This window comes from Podarcis cretensis, assembly GCF_951804945.1.
Source record: "Podarcis cretensis genome assembly, chromosome: 13".
In the NCBI taxonomy this organism is placed as follows: Eukaryota; Metazoa; Chordata; class Lepidosauria; order Squamata; family Lacertidae; genus Podarcis; species Podarcis cretensis.
Window position 1 is genome coordinate 32,645,716 of NC_137182.1, and position 22,300 is coordinate 32,668,015.

A 22,300-nucleotide genomic window follows, 5' to 3' on the forward strand; every position below is an offset into this window, starting at 1 on the left:
CCACTCAGCCATGAAGCTTGTGCTACTCTCACTCTCTGCCTGAACTATCCCAAAGGGTTGTTGTGATGATAACATGGAGAGGGGGAGAAGTGTGTGAACTACCTTGAGTTCCTTTGATAACTATAATCAGAATAATTGAAGATATATAATAAGAAATAAAACAATAAAATCCCACACTCTTTCACTCAATAAATATTACGGCCTAACATATTGTTATCACATCTGACATCAGAGCAGCTGCATTCTGCCAACAGTGCTATACTCTGCCTTTGGGGTCACTATCTTCCTTTGGGACATTTTGTGGGCACTGGAGGGAAGGGTGTAATTTGCATAATAAAGAAGTAATTTTGTGCAGGAAGCCCATGTCAGGAAACCACTAAGGTTTCCTGACAAATGAAGACAAGTGACTTAGGCTACTTTTTGTCCACCAGGCACCTCATGTTTCAAAAAAAGTACACTGGATTCTAACTCCTACTATTTTCTCCTTGTTAAGTGCTCCTTGTTGTTGAGCTCAGGCCTCAGTAAAATTATATAGCATTTAGGAGCAAAGATACAGCCCAACAATCCAGCACTAGAGGCTAAAATGGAGAAGATCTCCACAGCCACCATGTATTTTCCCTTTGTGCTCAGGTAAGTTGGCACAAAAGAGACCCACACACTGCAAAACACCAACATGCTGAAAGTGATGAACTTGGCTTCATTAAAAGTGCTGGGCAATGCCCTAGCAAGAAAAGCCACAACAAAGCTGACAAGAGCCAGAAACCCCAGGTACCCAAGAACAGAATAAAACATAGGGACAGACCCTTCATTACATTCAACCACAATTTCTTCGGCCAAAGAGTCCATGTCCAAATGTGGGAATGGAGGGGCAGTAAGGAGCCACACAGTACAAAGAGCTCCTTGAGTGAGGGAACAAGAGAAAACAATAAAAGCTGCCAGTCTTTTCCCCACCCAGTTCCTCATCCTGGATCCTGGTCGTGTGGCCATGAATGCCAAAATCACTGTGATGGTTTTTGCCAACACACATGAAACAGCCACGGTGAAGATGATGCCAAAAGCTGTTTGCCTTAGAAGGCAGGTCACTGTCTGAGGCCTTCCAAAGAACAGCAAGGAGGAGAGGAAACAAAGCAAGAGGGCGATGAGCAGAGTAAACGTGAGGCCACGATTGTTGGCTTTGACAATGGGAGTTTTCTGGTATTTAATGAATATTTTTAGCACCAAAGCTGTGATCACAGAAAATGTAAATGTCATGAAAGCTAAATTGATACTCAAATTTTCATTGTAAGATAGAAAGTGTAATATCTTGGGGAGACATCCATCTTGGTCTTCATTTGGATACTGATCTTCTGGACATGTCATACAATTGTCCATTTCTAGGAAGTAAAAGCCATGTTGACACCTCAGTCAAAGAATTTAGCACATAGGCAACAGTCTGAACATAATCTTGGAAAACACATACTGACCATAAGTTTATTTCATAGAGACTGTGAGAAAGACAACATGTGTGATGCTTCTTTTTGCATTCTGCATCCAATTAATTAGTTTTTTTATATATAATGTGTGTTGTTAGGCCTATAAAATACCCATCTTTAACATTGTCAGCTTTGTCATTTAAATCAATGCAAAGCTAAATGAGCCATTGGAAGTCAGAGGGATATCATTTGACAATTCAGCAAATACTTGCCTTTTGGATTAGAAATCTTCCCTTCTGGACATGGTTCACAATCAAAGCAGCAAAATGGCTCCCCCTCCTTCTTTTTTCTAACAGAACCTGGCTGGCACATGTTATTACACATGGAAAAAGGCAGCACCTATTTATAATAGAGAGGAAGTAAAAGACTAGTCATTGTAGGGGTTAGCAGCAGATTTGGACTACCTGAATTGCAAGGCAAAGAGGGTCATCTAGGGAAAAAGTACCCATGTACAGTTTGAGGTAAAGGTAAAGGGACCCCTGACAGTTAAGTCCAGACGACTCTGGGGTTGTGGCGCTCATCTCGCTTTACTGGCCGAGGGGGCCGGCGTTTGTCCGCAGACAGCTTCCGGGTCATGTGGCTAAACAGTTTCTGGCACAACAAAACACCATGTTGGAAACCAGAGCACACAGAAACGCCCTTTACCTTCCTGCCACAGTGGTACCTATTTATCTACTTGCACTGACATGCTTTCAAACTACTAGGTTGACAGGAGCTGGAACCGAGCAACGGAAGCTCACCCTGTTGTGGGGATTTGAACTACCAACCTTCTGATTGGCAAGCCCAAGAGGCTCAGTAGTTTAGACCACAGCACCACCCACTGAGAGGAAGTAAAAGGCTAGTACATATTAGGGGTTAGCAGCATATTGGTACTGCATGAATTACAAGAAAAAGAGGGTTATTTGGATAAAGTTCTCACATGCCCAGACTGAAGGTGTATGGAATTGGATTATAACTCCAGATTTCCTGCGTCACTGTGATCTCGGGTGCTGAAAAAGCATGTCATTTTTAATGCCTTCACAAATGCTTGAACTGGGAAAGGTTGTTGAGTTGAGCACCTCTGAAACAGATTGAGTTTCATCACTGTGCTACAGATACAAGATAAATCTTGTAACTGATACACACCACTATTATATGCTCATCTCAATGAATCAATGACAAGGAAAATAATGGCATGAGAGAAAGGTGGGAAGGATATCTTGCATGCAAAATAAGATCATCCTTTCTGGGTCAAACAAAGTGGTCCTACAATGCTCATTGCACAAAACGCTAAAGACTAAATTTTATGCTATGAATGGAAATCTTAAACTACATTTTCAAATGTTTATTTCAAGAGAAAATGTGCTTGAATATATACATCTAAATGTGTGCATGGAGCTTTATACTATGGCAGATTAATGTTTAAACTGGGCAGAACAAAGAAACATTAGTGGTATGGCCTAGATATAGTTTCTCCTTCTGCACCCATCCCTGTGGGGATGTATAAATGTATAAATTAAGGATTCATTCTAGAATATAAATCAGTGTCTTTTCATAACCTTAAATCAAAAGTCAGGTCCTACCTGGTTAAACACGTTGTGCCATGTGATGATCTCCTCATTAACGGTGAACTCTCTGCTTGCCCATGGATCTATCCTCCCTACTTTCACCTTCAGGAAGGATCTATTTGGGAAAGTAAGCCAGTTCATAATATCAAATCCACTTTCTAATTCACCTTTCTCATCCAAAGATACCTGGTCCCCAGCACTGTTGTTAAAAGAGATTCTCCTCAAGAAAGGATGCAGCTATAATCAAAGAGGTAAAGACAGCTTTTTAAAATTATAGAATGAGAAACAATATGGTTTTTTTGTGTTCTTCATCCAACTTTATTTATTATCCATCGAATATAAACTAAGAATGAATGAAACTAAAATTGAAGAGGTAAACCAGGTTACAAAACAATTAGGGCAGGGATAACAATACAGCCATTTTTACTCCATCCCTCCATTTGTTTTATTTATTACCATATTGGCCCGTATATAAGCAGCACCCAAATATACGCCACACCTTTAAAATTCAAAGGGAAAAAAAAAAAAGACAATACCCGAATATAAGCCGCTCCCTTAAAGTTCTGCAGGCACTCACACCCATTCCATTTTATCCTATGTCTGCTTCAGCAGCAATATCATAAAAGCCAATTTTTGTAAGGTCGTGAATTGAAGCCACAATTTAACTTTTCACTGTCAGAATTTGGAAAAAGAATTTGGAAAATGAAGTGAGGCTTATATTCAGGCCAATCCGGTATTCTGAGCATGATGAATACCCATATCCCACCTTTATATCTTTCAAGGCGCATAAGGCAACTTAACCATATAAACACATATATTGAAACTGATAGTACATGCCAATGTGAAGATTCGGTTCAGACCCTGACTCAGTGCTTTGCAATATAGCCTGATTCAGCTTGAACTCATATGGAAGGTTCCCGATTTGACTCAGGAGAGGAGAGATGTCAGCTTCATTTTCCTTTCTTCCATGGATCAATCAAAGAAACAGTGAATCTCTTTGATAACGTCTATAACTTATTTATTCTCTACAAAAATAGAAGATTTTTTTTTGTAGGTAAGGTAGTCCGTCCAGAGTTGGCAGAGCCACTACAAGCAAATAAGACCTAGAGTTTTCATGCTAGACAACTCTAAAATGTTATTATTTGACCTAAAACTACCTGACTTATATTTTGACATTTTTTTAGTATGTAACTTTATTTTCTAATGAAAAAATCCAACTGCTCATTTTATTTATATTTTGTTTTTTAAAAGCCAACTTTTTTAAACCTCTATTTTATATTTTATGCAAATAGTTTAGAGAGATTTTTTTTATAATCAAGCAGTAAACAAATTGTGTTCATTAAAAAGAAAACCAGCTCCTGAGATGCAAATAATGGATTGCCAGCATCAAGCTTTATGTCAGCATCAGATCCAACTGGCAGCATCTATACAGAAGGACATATTTAATTTTTTGTGAATAAAGAAGGTTCACTCAGGCTTTGGAACAGGGAAACATTTCACTCCGTGCAGCATTCTTAACTGCTTGGGATAAAGCGGAATGCATGAATTCACTATAAAGATATAGTGACAAAGAGAACTGAGAAGTTAAAGCTGGATCTACAGAGTTGTGGTGTCACACAACGCTCAAACTTAATAATGATGCACATCTTCTTTTCATGACTCTCAAGCACAGAGATGCTTTGGTTAATGAGTTCTTACCTGCCACGATTGTGGATTTGAAAGCAGTTCCGCTTCTCTGTGCTTCAGATTCAATGAGTACATTGCATGTAAAGCATGAGCTAAGACATAGATAGCATTGTATATACTGTAGCTTTGGGAAATCATTTTCATTTCAAAAACTGCTCCAGGAAGACTCTCCAGTTTTTCCTGCCCTGTGCAACCATCACTATTCTCCTCAGACACATGGGAATCTGAAAGTAAGCACACAAAAGCCTGCTGCCAGAAGTCCCTGATAAAACTGTCTCCATTTGGTGAATAAGGATTCAAAGACTGAAGGAATTTTGGAAATTTGTCTACTGGATTGCTGTGAACAGCAAAGGACAAGGCTCCCTGAAAGACTTCTATACTCCAGCTTCTGTGAAACTGTAGTGCTGGAAAGTCCCATTCAGCTGTCAATATCCACACTCTTCCTAGAGATGACCCTGCCATATTTACTGTTTGTATTTGATACAGCAAAGATATCATATGCAGTACAGGTGCAGTTGCTGCATATACAATAACTGCTTTTGCTCTGGGGTTGTTAACAAGGTGGGCCATGTTCCCTGTACTTTGGTCATCATCAAGCAATTTGGAAAAGTCTGTCTGGGATTGCATTGTTTCTGTGAAAGCCAAACAGATGCCATTCTGGGAAAGCTTTGGTGCCAAGGTCTGAACAAAATTCTCTCCTTCATCATTGCCTGATGTGATAATCCCAACCCATGTCCACTGGAAATGCAGAAGTAATTGAACGGTTCCATGGTACTGATTCCCTTCATTGGGGACCATGCGATAGATGAAAGGGAACTGGGTTTTCATATTCTCAGGTCCAAATAAGTAGTAGGAGAGCTATAAAAAAGATGAAAAAGTATTGCTGAAACCAGATCAGAGGTTAATTGTGTGTTTAGAGAGGACATAGTTGAGAAATATTTATTTTGTCCTCTCTGCATCCATTTCTCTTCTTGCTTCTCACCTCCATTTCCCACCTAGTTTTATTTAAATGTATCTTCAATTGAGGCCATTCTGAACCCTTACCATGGATCCTGGATTCATCTTACTCTAGTTCCCCCCTGAACTGCTTTGAGATTTATTTGTTTGCTTGCTTGCTTGCTTGCTTTTTATAATCAACTGGTGTATCAATTTTATGAAATAATAAAATAAAATAAAACATAAGCCATGCTGAAAAGAAAAAAATAAAAGTTATCAGGAAACCCTACACTACCTTAAAATGCCTGATGGAATAAACAAAAGTATTTGTCATTGGCCTGAAATTCAGCAACCTATAATTGGTAGTTCTAATTCCCCTCTGTTCAATCTTTACATTAAAAAGTCATATAGACAGGAACTTAATAAAGTAGCAAGTTTTAGAAGGATGCAACTCACATTTTGGTCATATATATGGATTATTGGTAGAATTATTGTTCCATAAATTATTGTTATCTTCATAAATCTGCAACTCTGGCTTATACTTAGGGGTGATATTCAACTACAGTTTACTTGGAGTAGACCCAATAAAATTAATTCTCCTAGCTTAGTCATGTTAGCTACTTTCAATGGAGCTACTCAGAATGAAACTTAACTGAATGTAACCCTAAATTATTCTTATATTTAAGTCACTGCTAAGTTTTCATGTGTACATACGTATCTATCTATCTGCTTTGCTTTAAATAAATTTTGCTAATTTATTTTATTTTTTGTTTAATTTCGGTCCCTTTCAGTTTACGACAAGAGCACTGGAGAAAGTTCAAGGGAGCTAAATGTCAATAACTTATTTTCAGCTTGAGCTTTACAATTAGCATCAGGCAGAATATGCCACAATAACTACACTACAAATTTTGTTTTGCAAAACCCTGCAAGCCTCACATACATACCTGAGGAATCTTGTAGGTGCTTAAGATGGTAGCCATGTAAAGTGAGGTTTCAGAGCCAAGGCCCCCAGTGACAGCTATTACATTATTTCGTGTATCACACCTGTAGTTGGGGGCCACCGTTTTCACTTTAAAGAGAAGGTTCAAGGTAGACTGATAAGTCATCTTTTCATTGAAGTAGCTGTCATAGATACGGAATCCCAATGTAACATTTGGTAAAATCCTGGGATTCTCATTAATCTCCTTCACTGCAAACACCAAGGCCAGGACATGCTGGTAGTATTTTGTCACTGCACTGTAATGAAATCATAGGCCACAATCCCATTTGCATCAGTATCCTAGAACTCATGAACTGCATTCCAAGTCCAAATTTCTCTCACAGAGTCATACATCTTGTTTATTTAAAAAAAATCTGGGCTAGCAACAGAAACAAAAACAACAGACAACAGACAATAAAACGCACAATGAAAATGAAAGGTTAAGGGTATTTTTAAACACGGAATAAAATAAAACACATTACTGCCATGGGTGGGATGACACTTAAAGAGGAATAATATCATATATTATTCTCAAGTGTGTGGCCAATCCCACTCACCAAATTTCTTCCCAGGTAGGAAGTTTCTTGAATAAAAACACAACCAATGAATATTCATAGCAAAGGATGCTAAAATAGGCAGACCAAAATGTGCAGCAGGACAGCACCTCAGGTGAAAACCCAAAGTCCTGTCCTGAAAAAGGAAATTGTTAAGACTTTTATACATTTCTATAACTAGCAATTAATAAACCAAATTATGTCAAAGCCTGACGCATGCACACATTGCATTTGTTATATAACTGTTTAACCTTTGCTATATGTCTGCCTCAGCCAATTTTAACCATGCACATAGCACAAGGTTCATAGTTGTGTCAAGCAGACAGGACAAGTCAACAACCTTTGGTCAGTACAGTAAACAGAAGCTGGCCACCTTCAGTATATTAAACAAAAAAGTTATATTTTAAGTATCTAAATTAAACAGAACAGCTTCCCATAACTTTCTCTCTGGTTTTTGCTGCTTTCTGCTGTGTAAGCTATTTTCACTAGGCCTGGGGTCCCAAAGTTTTGGGGTGAAAAGGCATTTCCTTCACATTAATGAATCAACTAAATTCATTAATAAGCAGAGGGAGGTGAGGAACAAGGTTCTTCCTTGTGGACATATTTAATAAAATCAAACCAAACGTCTGCAATTCTGTCATTTTTACACTGTCCCCTGGAAATGCGTAGTTGGTCAGCTATTCTAATAAAGCAAGTTCCCAAACTTTGGAACAAGCATTTGATTTTGGATATCATACCTAAAATTGCAATTTAGAATCAATGTATACACAGCTTCAAAAATATGAAGAATTCAAACAAAAACAGGTGGATATATTAATTATTTTTTAGTATTGTCATGCATAGGTTCCCTAATGAAAGGAAGGATATTTTTTAACTGCAGGAAAAGACAGAGTTTGCCACCATTTATAAGTTTCATAACTTGTATTTCTGGAGTCCTATCCACAATAAATAGTGTAGAGTTATCATCCTTTTGTGAAGACAGAATTCATTTTAGCTCATATTTAATGCTGAGAATGTACATAAGATAGTGAAAGGAAACTTGGAAGCAAGACTTGTGGAAAATACCAGAAATTTCAAGAACTAGCAGCAATTGTGTATGGTTTCATAAATTCTTAAAATATACCAGGAACCAAAAACACAAAGTAGAAGAGTGTATATGACATGAGAAAGAGGATAACTGACCATACGTTCAGACAGATATTGTGAAAGCTATAGAGAAATATGAAGTAGCATGAAATTGGTAAATTGTAGATGTGGAAAAGAATTGCTTTTACTCAGAGTAGACCCACTGAAATTAACACACTGATATTTTTAAAATCCATTAATTTCAGTGGGTTTAATCTGAGTATAACCAAATTTGGATATCCCTGAGTTCTTTTATTATTGACCTAAGGGGTTATTATAGCCTGCCCATAAATGTTTTTATGAGAAATAGGAAATTCCTTACAGGACATCTTCAATAAACCTTAAACTGGGGTGTTGCTTGAAGGATATAGTGTCAAAAAAGGAGAAGAATTGTGAAAATATACTGCCAATGATGAGGTCACCTTGCTGATAATACTCATGTGGGATCTGGAGGGGATCTCCCATGTTGCAAGTAAAGGGAAGAGCCTTGCAGTCAGTTAGGGGAAGAAACACCAACCATACAATCAGCAGACATAGCAACAAAATCAGCATTGCAATCAGTAAAGTGAATCCTTTCCTTCTCTTTCAAAACCTACTGCATCCTAATCCATTTGTATACAATGCCCCTCCCCCCCAATTTAGAGCAAGCAGTCATAGCATCCCTAGATTCTGCTGTTTACTGGTGATATTCTATACAGCTCCCAACAGTACGACTTGTCCAGCCTGTCACCTTGCAGTGTAAAAAACTCAGGCATATTTTATACATTTTGTTCACCATGATTGCTTTTAATGAGAGTGGTCACTGAAAATACATGCCATTTTGGCAAGGGAGAGGATTGGCATAATTTTAGATAATTGCAGGGTTCACAGTTGTCCCCAAGACATCCAGCTCATAGTGTTTGGAACAGCTTGAGAAATATTTATTAGCTGTAATTTCATGATTTATTTTGTTGAGACAGGTTTGGCACTTGGACGTAGTGTGACATTGAGAAAGAAAATATATTCAGAAGCATTAAGTTTGGGGATGAACTCTTGTAACTTGAATCCATTTCTTCAAGTCCTGCTCTACAGAGCTGGAGAATACAAGTTTGCTCCATCTTCCATTTGACAGTCCTTAATATATTTGAAGATGGATGTCATATCTTCTCTTGGTCTCCTCTTCACCAGGCTAAACATACCCAACTGTCAACTATTCCACATAAGACTTGGCATCCAAACCCCAGATTATATTGACCTCCTTTCTCTGCACATGTTTCAGCTTCTCAATCTCTTATGAAATGGTGGTGTTCAGAACTGGACACACTACTCCATGTGAAGGTTGACCAATGCAGAATACAGTGGTGCTATTAATTACGTTGATCTGAACACTATATTTCTGTTGATGCTGCCTAGAATTGGTTAGCTTTTTTGCAGCTGTTCCACACTGTTGATTCATGTTAATTATTTATTTAAAAAAATACATTTCAAACAAAAAAATAAAAACACACATATGACAATGAAAGTAATAACCACACAATGTGGACTTCATAGTATGAAGACTAATGCAACAGCCTACACAAATGCATGTAGGCTGCCAAATATTGATGGTAAATTATACAAATTAGTTTGTTAATTTCATGTGCCATAGTGCTTAGAGTGAGGCACTAGGACATGGGAGATCAGAGTTTCAGTCCCTACTCAGCGATGAAGCTTATGTGGTGACCTTGGCCTCTTCACACACAGTCGGTCTAAAATAACTCACCAGATTATTGTGCAGCTAAAATAGAGGCAGGGAGAAGTGTGTACACTGAACTCCTTGAAGAAATACAAAGAAATATAATAAGAAATATCGTATTTTTTGCTCTATAAGACGCACCAGACAATAAGACGCACCTAGTTTTTGGAGGAGGGAAACAAGAAAAAATAATATTCTGAATCTCAGAAGCCAGAACAGCAAGAGGGATCGTTGCGCAGTGATCCCTCTTGCTATTCTGGCTTCTGGGAGAGCTGCGCAGCCTATATTCGCTCCATAAGACGCACACACATTTCCCCTTACTTTTTGGGAGGGAAAAAGTGAGTCTTATAGAGCAAAAGTTATGGTAAGTAAAAAACTAAGTAAAAAAATAAGTAAAAGAACTATTGCATATTGTTCTCACATCTGACATAGGAGCAAAACCATTTTTTCAGCAGTGCTATACTCTCTGCCTTTGGGACCAGTAACCTCCTTTCGGTAATATTGTAAAAACAGAAACAAAGAAGCAATCTTGTGCATGAAATCCATGTCCATCCAATTAGATGTCCTGACAAATGAAGATATATAACTTAGGCTACCTTATTTCCATCAATGAGCTCATATTAAAAAGAAAAGTACACTAGACAACATTATCCAAGATTCTGACTCCTACTTATTTCTCCTTGTTAAGTGCTCCTTGTTGTTCAGCTCAGGCCTCAGTAAAATTATATAGCATTTAGGAGCAAAGATACAGCCCAACAATCCAGCACTAGAGGCTAAGATGGAGAAGATCTCCACAGCCACCATGTATTTTCCCTTTGTGCTCAGGTAAGTTGGCACAAAAGAGACCCACACACTGCAAAACATCAACATGCTGAAAGTGATGAACTTGGCTTCATTGAAAGTACTGGGCAATGCCCTAGCAAGAAAAGCCACAACAAAGCTGACAAGAGCCAGAAATCCAAGGTACCCAAGAATAGAATAAAACATAGGGACAGACCCTTCATTACATTCAACCACAATTTCATTAGCCAAAGTGTCCATGTCCAAATGTGGGAACGGAGGAGCAGTAAGGAGCCACACAGTACAAAGAGCTCCTTGAGTGAGGGAACAAGAGAAAACAATAAAAGCTGCCAGTCTTTTCCCCACCCAGTTCCTCATCCTGGATCCTGGTCGTGTGGCCATGAATGCCAAAATCACTGTAATGGTTTTTGCCAACACACATGAAACAGCCACGGTGAAGATGATGCCAAAAGCTGTTTGCCTTAGAAGGCAGGTCACTAACTGAGGCCTTCCAAAGAAAAGCAAGGAGGAGAGGAAGCAAAGCAAGAGGGCGATGAGAAGAGTAAGCGTGAGGCCACGATTGTTGGCTTTGACAATGGGAGTTTTCTGGTATTTAATGAATATTTTTAGCACCAAAGCTGTGATCACAGAAAATGTAAATGCCATGAAAGCTAAAGTGATACTCAAATTTTCACCGTAAGACAGAAAGTGTAATATCTTTGGGAGACATCCATCTTGGTCTTCATTTGGATACTGATCTTCTGGACAATTTATACAATTGTCCATTTCTAGGAAGGAAAAGTCATGTTGACACCTCAGACAATTAATTTAGCACAACAATCTGAACATAATCCTGGAAAAAACATGTCAGCCATAGCTTTATTTCCTAGAGACTGTGAGAAAGACAACATGTGTGATGCTTCTTTTTGAAAATCTGCACCCCTACATAAATAGGGGTTATGAAATAATTCAGTCAATTGGTTTTTTATATCATGTGTGGTGTTAGGCCTAGAATACTCTTCTATTAATAGTCCTGTGTAGTTGAGTTGAATGGAATCAATTCCAATCTGCTACTTCCAAGGATGTGGTCAGGTTGCTTGGAGGAGTGAAACTGACCACCTACTCCTTTATCCTTGCCCATCCTGGCTAATAAAAGTGAGCTGGGAATTGCTGGGCAATGGGCTCTGCAGGGTGGTGAATGCTTCTCTCTGTGAGGGAGCCTTCCCAGACCCGCTGAAAGAGGCAGTCATTAAACTGCTTTTTAAAAAAACATCTTTAGACCCGGCCAATATGGACACTATCGCCCAGTCTCAAATCTTCCATTCTTGGGCAAGGCGACTGAGCAGGTGGTTGCTGAACAATGCCTGGAGGATGCAGACCATTTGGATCCCTTCCAATCAGGATTCAGGCCTCATCATGGGACAGAAACTGCCTTGGTCGCACTATTCAATGATCTCCAGCGGGCTAGGGACAAAGGTGAGAGCTGTTTCCACTCCTTCCTCCTGGGCTGTGTCCAGAAAGTGGTTTTGGGGTGTTCAGACCCCTGGCCTCTCACTTGTGGGGTGCCTCAGGGTTCCATCCTCTCCCCCATGCTTTTTAACATCTAAATGAAGCTGCTGGAAGAGATCATGAGGGGTTTTGGGCTGGGTGTTCATCCGTATGCGGATGATACCCAGCTCTACCTCTTTTTCAAATCAGAACCAATGAAAGTGGTGAAGCTCCCTATGTGAGCACCAGGAGGTGGTTGGAGGATGGATGGCGGCCCACAGATTGAGGTTGAATCCTGAAAAGACAGAAGAACTGTTTTGGGGGGACAGGGGTGTCAGGGAAGAGTTAGAGTTAGAAGTTTCCAGTTTCCCAGAGGTAGAAAGCTTTCCCCAAGGGGGGGGGGGAGGAGAGCAATGAATCTAATAGAAGAGAGCAACAGGAACAACAGGGAGGGACAGGATGTTCCCAGGAAAGGCAAGGGTTAAGTTCTAGCTCAGATTCGGAGGAGGGGAGATACAGGCCAGCTCTAGCCAGGAGGTTAGAAAAAAGAGCAGGAAAGTGAAAGGAAGGGAGTGTTCAACATTTTGAGAGTGGCTGGTCACGGAGAAGCAGAGCCCAGAAGGTATCTGAAATAAGTGAGGAATAATAGTTAAGAACCGTTTATAAGATTGTTTTGTTAATACACAATAAAAAGTTATAAAAGAACAAGAAGCGTTTGTGTGGTGATCTGAAGAGGACAACGACCAATCCTGACAAGGGGGTGGGCGAGGGCGGGGAACTCCCTGGTCCTGAATTGGGCCACTGTACCCCGGAAGGAGCAGGTGCGCAGCCTGGGAGCCATTTTGGACTCACAGCTGTCCATGGAGGTACAGGTCAATTCTGTGTTCAGGGCAGCTGTCTACCAGCTCCATCTGGTACACAGGCTGAGACACTACCTGCCTGTGGACTGTCTCGCCAGAGGTGTGCATGCTCTAGTTTTCTCCCGCTTGGACTACTGCAATGCACTCTGGGTGTGGCTACCTTTGAAGGTGACCCGGAAACAACAATTAATCCAAAATGCGGCAGCTAGACTGGTGACTGGTAGTGGCCATCGAGACCATATAACACTGGTCCTGAAAGACATACATTGGCTCCCAATACGTTTCCAAGCAATATTCAAGTGTTGGTACTGACCTTTAAAGCCCTAATCTCAGCCCAGTATAACTGAAGCAGTCTCTCCACCTCCATTCTTCAGCCTGGACAGTGAGAAGCCGCCCAGAGTGGCTGGGGAAGCCCAGCCAGATGGGCGAAGTAGAAATATATTATTAGAATGTAACTAAGAACTTAGTTATGGGACACGGGTGGTGCTGTGGGTAAAAGCCTCAGCACCTAGGGCTTGCCGATCAAAAGGTCGGTGGTTCGAATCCCCGTGGCAGGGTGCGCTCCCGTTGCTCAGTCCCAGCGCCTGCCAACCTAGCAGTTCGAAAGCACCCCCAGGTGCAAGTAGATAAATAGGGACCGCTTACTGGCAGGAAGGTAAACGGCGTTTCCGTGTGCTGCACTGGCTCGCCAGATGCAGCTTTGTCACACTGGCCACGTGACCCGGAAGTGTCTCTGGACAGCGCTGGCCCCCGGCTTCTTAAGTGAGATGGGCGCACAACTCTAGAGTCTGTCAAGACTGGCCTGTACGGGCAGGGGTACCTTTACCTTTTAAGAACTTAGAACTTAGAAGCTAACTAAGCCATTGGAAGTCAAAGGGATACAATTTGACAATTTGGCAGATACTTGCCTTTTGGATTTGAAGTCTTCCCTTCTGGACATGGTTCACAATCATAGCAACAAAATGGCTCCCCCTCCCTCTTTTTTCTAACAGATCCTGGCTGACACATGTTATTACACATGGAAAAAGGCAGCATCTATTTATAAATGAGAGGAAGTGAAAGGCTAGTACATTGTAGGGGTTAGCAGCAGATTTTTACTAGACTGAATTGCAGGGCAAAGAGGGTCATTTGGATAAAGTTCTCACATGCCCAAACTGAATGTGCATGGAGTTGGATTATAACCTCCAATTTCCTGTGTCACTCAGGTGCTGAAAAAGTATGCCATTTTTAAAACAATGCCTTCACAAATGCTTGAATTGGGAAAGGGTGTTGAGTTGAGCATCTCTGAAACAGATACAGTAAGTTTCTTCACTAACCTACAGAGGCACGATAAATCTTGTAACTGGTACACACCCCTAGTATATGCTGATCTTGATTTATCAATCATAAGGAAAGGAATGACATGAGAGAAAGCGGGGAAGCATATTTTGCATGCAAAATAAGATCATCCTTTCTGGGTCAAGAGAAGTGGTCCTACAATGTTCATTACACAACCTGCTAAAGACTAAGTTTTGTGTTATGAATAGAAATCTTAAACTACATTTTCAAATTTTTATTTTAAGAGAAAATGTGCTTAACTATATACATCTAAATGTACGCATGGAGCTTTATACTACTGTAGATTAATGTGTAAACCCAGCAGAATAAACAAACATTAGTGCTATGGCCTAGATATAGTCTCTCCCTCTGCACCCACCCCTGTGGGGATGTATAAATGTAGGATTGATTCTAGAATAAGGATTGATTCTAGAAAATAAATCAGTAGGGTTTCATAACCTTAAATCAAAAGTCAGGTCCTACCTGGTTAAACACGTTGTGCCATGTGATGATCTCCTCATTAATGGTGAACTCGCTGCTTGCCCATGGATCTATCCTCCCTACTTTCACCCTCAGGAAGGATCTATTTGGGAAAGTAAGCCAGTTCATAATATCAAATCCACTTTCTAATTCACCTTTCTCATCCAAAGACACCTGGTCCCCAGCACTGTTGTTAAAAGAGATTCTCCTCAAGAAATGATGCAGCTATAATCAAAGAGGTAAAAGCAGCTTTAAAAATGATAGAATGGGAAACAATATTTTTTGAGTGTGCTCTTCATCCTACTTTTTTATTCTTAACTGTTTGGGATAAAGCAGAATGCATGAATTCACTATAAAAATATACTGACAAAGAGAACAGAGAAGTAAAATCTGGATCTACAAAGTTATGTTGTCACACAATGCTCAAACATAATAGTGTTGCACATCTTCTTTTCTTTTCATGACTCTCGAGATGAGATGCTTTGGTTAATGAGTTCTTACCTGCCATGGATGTGGATTTGAAAGCATTTCCACTTCTCTGTGCTTCAGAGTCAACAAGTACATTGCATGTAAAGCATGAGCTAAGACATAGACAGCATTGTATATACTGTAGCTTTGGGAAATCATGCTCATTTCAAAAACTGGTCCAGGAAGACTTTCCAGCTTTTCCCGGCCTGTGCAACCATCACCACTCTCTTCTGAAAGTAAGCACCCAAAAGCCTGCTGCCAGAAGTCCATAATAAAACTGTCTCCATTTGGTGAATAAGGATTCAAAGACTGAAGGAATTTTGGAAATTTGTCTATTGGATTGCTGTGGACAGCAAAGGACAAGGCTCCCTGAAAGACTTCTATACTCCAGTTCCTGTGAAACTGTAGTGCTGGAAAGTCCCATTCAGCTGTCAAGATCCACACTCTTCCTAGAGATGACCCTGCCATATTTACTGTTTGTATTTGATGCAGCAAATATATCATATGAAATATAGATAAAGTTTCTGCAAATACCATAACTGCTTTTGCTTTGTGGTTGTTAACAAGGCGTGTCATACTCCACGTACTTTGGTAATCATCAAGTAATTTAGAAAAGTCTGTCAGGGCAAACGTTGTTTCTGTGAAAGCCAGACAGATGTCATTCTTGGAAAGCTTTGGTACCAAGGTCTGCACAAAATTCTCTCCTTCATCATTGCCTGATGTGATAATCCCAACCCATGTCCACTGGAAATGCAAAAGTAATTGAACAGTTCCATGGTACTGATTCTCCTCATTAGGGACCACACGATAGATGAAAGGGAACTGGGCTTTTGTATTCAGAGAAGGACCAAATAAGAAGTAGGAGATCTTAAATAAAGATGAAAAAGTATTGCTGAAACCAGATCACAGGTTAACTGTTTTTTCAGAGAGGATATATTTGAGAAATATTTATTTTGTCCTCCCTGCACCCATCTATCGCATTGCTTCTCGGATCTGGAACTGGTTGGTCTACATTACTACATGGTATTCCAAAATACGATACCAATTAATAGCAGATTCTCCATTTTGCATTGTTGGAGATCTTGAAAATGTTTGCCCCAGAACTATGGAGAGGAATTAAAACAAACATCGGACATGATTCTAAAGCTCACGTTTTAAGCAGCCCTCAATGTATTTATCAAGGCAGAAATATCTCTGCCTGGAATGTGAAAACAGAAAAACAATACACTAGAGTAAAAGATTTGTGCCTTCTTGTAATTAGCAGCACTGGGCAACCATTGATTGAATTACTGGCTTTCTTACCTGTCCTTCACTGTAAGATTCCAGAGCAGATTAAAATAATTTTAAAATACAACATTAAAAGCAGTTAAAAACACTGAGTTTCCCTGTACCCAAACAGGTCTCAAGTCCTAATAATTCCTTCTGCATGCATGTGTTATTTCTCTGCCTATCATTCTCTGACTTCTTCAGTTTGAAGTCAGACTGGGGATGTCACCATAGACCATGGGTAGGCAAACTAAGGCCCGGGGGCCAGATCCAGCCCAATCACCTTCTAAATCCTGCCCGCAGACAATCCAGGAATCAGCGTGTTTTTACAAGAGTAGAATGTGTCCTTTTATTTAAAATGCATCTCTGGGTTATTTGTGGGGCCTGCCTGGTGTTTTCACATGAGTAGAATGTGTGCTTTTATTTAAAATGCATCTCTGGGTTATTTGTGGGGCATAGGAATTCATTCTTCTTTTTTTCCAAAATATAGTCTGGGCTCCCCACAAGGTCTGAGGGACAGTGGACCAGCCCCCTGCTGAAAAAGTTTGCCAACCCCTGCTATAGAGCCACAGCCAGTAAGTGCAAACAAAACTTGAGTACCAACCTGAATAAAATATTGTGGGAGCCCAAGTAAGCCCAGCCCTGCATAACCAATCACATGATGAAGTGCACACACACCATTTGAATGGGAATGCCCACCAACTTTGTATGGGCCTGTTAGTTCTGCGAGGTAGATTGTCAGAAATCCCATACTCCGAAAGATATGGCCCTTGTGGCACAAAACAGGTTGAATCCATCACACATGTTTTGTTTTATTGCCCATTTTATGCAAAAATATATGATAAGTATTTGCTTCCCTTATTGAAGGAGGGGATTTAGTGCACTGACTCTTATCTGCTGAACAATTGTAGTAATGACATTGTAGAGAATGTGGCAAGATTTTTGAGTGACACTATGAAATTACGTCACCATACATCCTTAGAACCATCTTCGTACCTCATGATGTCTAGACAGTTTTATCCTAAAGTATCTCCTGCTAAGTTTCGTTAACTGTGTTATATTCTGATCCATGTATACGATGTATAATATTCCCCTTCTTGCTGGAACAAGAAAGTCTCTGTCATTGCCTTGAAATTCAGCATGTTATACTCATAGTTATACTTCCACTTTCCTCAGTCATTGCATTGAATGGTGAGAGAGCTGGGAATTTAGGAATAAACATGCTTGTCTTCATATTTCTACTAAACTGGCAAATAATTTAGGGGCAGAATACAGCTAGGTTTTACTCTGAGCGGACCCACTGAAATTACTGCTCCCAGCTGAGTTAATTTCAATGGAGCTACTCTGAGTCAAACTTAGTTAAATACCATCATTGATTATTATTATATTATATCTGAAGAAGTGTGCATACACACAAAAGCTCATACCAATAACGAACTTAGTTGGTCCCTAAGGTGCTACTGGAAGGAATTTTTTTATTTTGTTTTGACTACGGCAGACCAAGACGGCTACCTACCTGTATCTATTATATTTCAGTTATTGCTATGTTTGTATGTGTTCATATCTATCTGCTTTGCTTTATATGAATATTTCTATTTTATTTTATGTTTTGCTAAATCCTGGTTCAATATACTATGAAAACACTGCTAAATGAAAAAACAAATTTTCCGCTTGTGCTTTACAGTTATCATTAGGCAGAATATGCCACAATAAATACACTACTTTCATTTTGTTTTGCAAAACCCTGCATGCCTCCCATACATACCTGAGGAATCTTGTAGATGCTTAAGATGCTGGCCATGTAAAGTGAAGTTTCAGAGCCAAGACCCCCAATGACAGCTATTACATTATTTGGTGTATCACACCTGTAGTTGGGGACCATCCTTTTCACTTTAAAGAGAAGGCTCAGGGTAGACTGATATGTCATCTTTTCATTGAAGTAGCTGTCATATATATGGAATCCCAATGTAACATTTGGTAAGATCCTGGGATTCTCATTAATCTCCTTCACTGCAAACACCAAGGCCAGGACATGCTGGTAGTATTTTGTCACTACACTGTAATGAAAGCATGGGTCACAATCCCATTCACATCAATATCCTAGAAGTCATGCATTGCTTTCCATGTCCACATTGGTCTTGCACAGCGATTTCATTTTTGGCATGTGCATCATCATAGCTACACAGTACAACACACATCTTTACAATATACACATCTTCAATGGAAAATGTAATTAAAAAAATAGAGGATTTTAAACTTATTTTTATAATATTGTTATTCATTGATTCACTAACTAAAGGTAGTGCATGTTTGAACTGTGGAACAAGAAGAGACAGAGTTTGCCACCATGTAGATATATTTATAAACTGTTTGTGTTTCTGGAGCTCTATTCACAATAAACATGATAGAGTTTGCCATATTTTGTGAAGGCAGAATTGTGTCAAAGGAACCATCACTTCTTCATTTTGTTCATTTTTAATAGTGGGAATGTACATAAGATAGTGAAAGGAATCATAAAAGGAAGACTTGTGGAAAATAACAGTATTAAGAATTAATTTTGTATAGTTTCTATACAAGTACTAAAATATATATGGAGCAAAATAAACAAAGGAGAAGAGCGTATGACATGAGATGAAGAGGTCAGACAGACTTTGTGAAAGCCATAGAAAAATGTAGAGCAGCATAGAAACTGGTGGACTTTAGATGTGAAAAAGGATTACTCATACTCAGAAATCACACACTTGAAGTCATTGGACATATGTTTTATAAATCTATTTATTTCAATGGGTCTAACTGAGTATGACCCAATGTGGATATCCCCTGTCTTTCTATTATCTAACTATGACATTATTATAACTTGCCCATAATATTATTATTTTTATGGTAAACAAAAAATTCCTTACAGGACATCTTCAATAAACATTAAATTGGGGTGTTGCTTGAAGGATATGGTGTCAAAAAAGGAGAAGAACTGAGAAGAAATACTGGCAATGATGAGGTCACCGTGCTGATAATATTCATGTGGGATCCTGAGAGGATCTCTCATGTTGCAAATAAAGGGAAGAGCCTTGCAGTCAGTTAGGGGAAGAAACACCAACCGTACGATCAATAGGCACAGCAACAAAACCAGCATTGTAAACATAAGGGTGAATACTTCTTATGTTACAAAATCTACTGATTCGGTCTAATTTTACTGCATAAAGTATCTGCCTATTAAGAGCAAGCGATCACAGTTTCTCTAGATTCTGCCAGTCAATGGTGTTATCTTACAGACTCTAAAATTCTGAGTGGCACTGCTTCTCTAGTCTGTCACCCTGCATTCTGAAAAGCACAGGCCCATTTTATACCTGTTTTCATTATGATTGCTCTTTTTTAGAGTGGTCACTGGAAATACACGCCATATGTGGCAAGGAAGAGGATCACCATAATTTTAAATAATTACAGGGTTCATGGAGAACAGAACAGCAGAAGAAAACACGTTTATTAGATGTAATCTCATATCTTTTTCCTTATTGAGTCAGCTGGGGAACTTGGGCTTAGTGTGACATTGAGAAAGAAAATGTATACTGAAGCATTCAGTCTGGGGATGAATCCATAAAGCATGGATGGGAAACTTATAACTCTGCAGATGTTGTTGGACTCTCATTCCTATTATCCCCAACCAGTATGGCCAATGGTAAAGTATGATGGGTGCTTCCATCCAGTAATATTTGGAGGGCTACAGGTTCCCCATCCCTGCCATTGAGGAGATGGGCCTGCTGATCAAAACAGAATAGAGTGGTGCTATTGCTTCCCTCGGACTGGACACTATACTTCTGTTGAGGTTGCCTAGAATTTTTGCTGCTGCATCGCATGTTAAATTTGTAGTCAATGAGACTCCTAGAAACTTGCACATATACATCTGTCAAGCCAGGTATCCCCAATCCTATATTTGTGGATCTGACTGTTCCTGCCTAAGTGCACTGAATTTTTCATTTCTCCCTACTGAATTTCATTTTGTCAATTATGGCCCAGTTCTCCTACCTGTTAAGGTTGTCTTGAAACCTAATTGTATCTTCAGGGGTTGTAGCTACCCATCCCAGTTTGGTGTCATCTACAAATCTCATGAGCAGCCCCTCAATTCCTTCATCCAAGGATACTTCATCCAGGTTTAGTATTTATGTATCTAAAGTAAACTCAGCGGGACTCAGCGGGAGCGCAGGGAGGAGAAGAGATGGAGAGCGAGGGGGAGCAATCCGAGGGCAGCGTAGGAGAATATGACAGCAGCCCGAGAGATTCCATGAGCCTCTCCAGCGAATCGGAGGATTCACAGAGGGGGGCGCCGATGGGCAGGGCAAGGGGCGAGCCAAGGGGGACACCCCAGAAGCAAGGGGCCAGCGGGGACTCCCAGAGCAGCAGTTGGAAATCAGGACCAGCTTCCCCACCAGAGCGCAGTGGGGGGGAGGAGTTCCAGGTGTCAGAGCCCACATATGCACCACCAGCGAGAGAAGATGAGTCAGGGTTGACCACGCCTCCATCGGAGAGCGAGTTAACGGTCAAGAGGAAAGTTGCAGGCTGGGCGCACGCGCCAAGTTCAAAGGTACAGGCGAGCGGCACAAAAGGTAGCCCGGATAGGGAACCAGGTCCTAAAGCCCGCCGGAAGGAGGGGGCAAGAATCGTCAGGGTCAGCGTCAGAGGAGTCCAGGAAAGATGAGACCCTAGCGGGCAGGAGGGCCCAGAGGAGAAAGGAACTTAGGAAGAGGTGGAGCAAGGAGAGAGTCTTAAACTGGTGTGGAAGGGGAGGAGACTCAGACGGGACTTCGCCGGTCTAAGGTCGAGACGTAGAGCTGCACGCTGCGGCTTTAAAATGGAAACTGAATCTCAATAAAGACTTTTGTACATAACTACAGCCTAGCGTTGGTCCTCTGTGAGCTGGGACCTGGAGGCAGCTCTGACAGGGTGCATATAAAATAATCCAGCTGCATTCTGAATTAATTGTGGCCTATCATTAAGTAGGCAGTTTCAATCCTATTTATTATTTATTTATTTATTTATTTATTTATTTATTTATTTTAAAAAATACAAATAAAGAACAAATCACACATTTGCCAGTGGAAGTGACAACCACACAACATCATCTTTACAGTTTGAAATATAGTGACAGGATATTATATAATTTAATAGTTAGCCACGTGTTGTAGTGGCTGGAGTGTTTGAATGGGTTGTGCAAGATCAGAACTTCAGTCCCCACTCTTCCCCTCATCACCATTCCAGTGTCACCTTGGTCCTGTCACAGTGTCACTGCTTAACCTACCTCACAGGGTGGTTGTGAAAATAAAATGAAGAGGGGAATATATGCCACCTTCAGCTCCTTGGAAAAAAGATGGGATATAAGTATAATAATAATAGATTTAAGAATGAATGAATAACATAACATAACAATAAAATTCTACATTATTACCTCTCAATAAATTATACTCTGTTACATACTGTCCTCACATCTGACAAGAGAGCAGATCCATTTTGGCAGCAGTTCTAAACTGTCTGTCTTTAAGGCAAGAATCTTTAAGTCATTTTGTAGACACTAAAACAAAGAACTTGCATGATGCAAAACATGAAACCCATGTGCATGAAACCCATGTCCAAACA

General features: G+C 40.0%; 1 protein-coding gene across 1 annotated transcript; it reads right to left on the reverse strand.

Moving 5' to 3' along the window:
* Window positions 1–474: 474 nt before the first annotated feature.
* LOC307201577 (vomeronasal type-2 receptor 26-like) lies at window positions 475–19,718 on the reverse strand (the record flags this gene model as incomplete). The annotated part of the gene is made up of 10 exons (XM_079950859.1): window positions 475–1,373; window positions 1,685–1,811; window positions 3,035–3,256; window positions 4,718–5,563; window positions 6,586–6,877; window positions 7,178–7,203; window positions 14,942–15,163; window positions 15,440–16,273; window positions 18,438–18,729; window positions 19,576–19,718. 10 exons carry the CDS (start codon window positions 19,716–19,718, stop codon window positions 475–477), a joined length of 3,903 nt encoding a protein of 1,300 aa, XP_079806985.1.
* Between the last annotated feature and the right edge of the window lie 2,582 nt (window positions 19,719–22,300).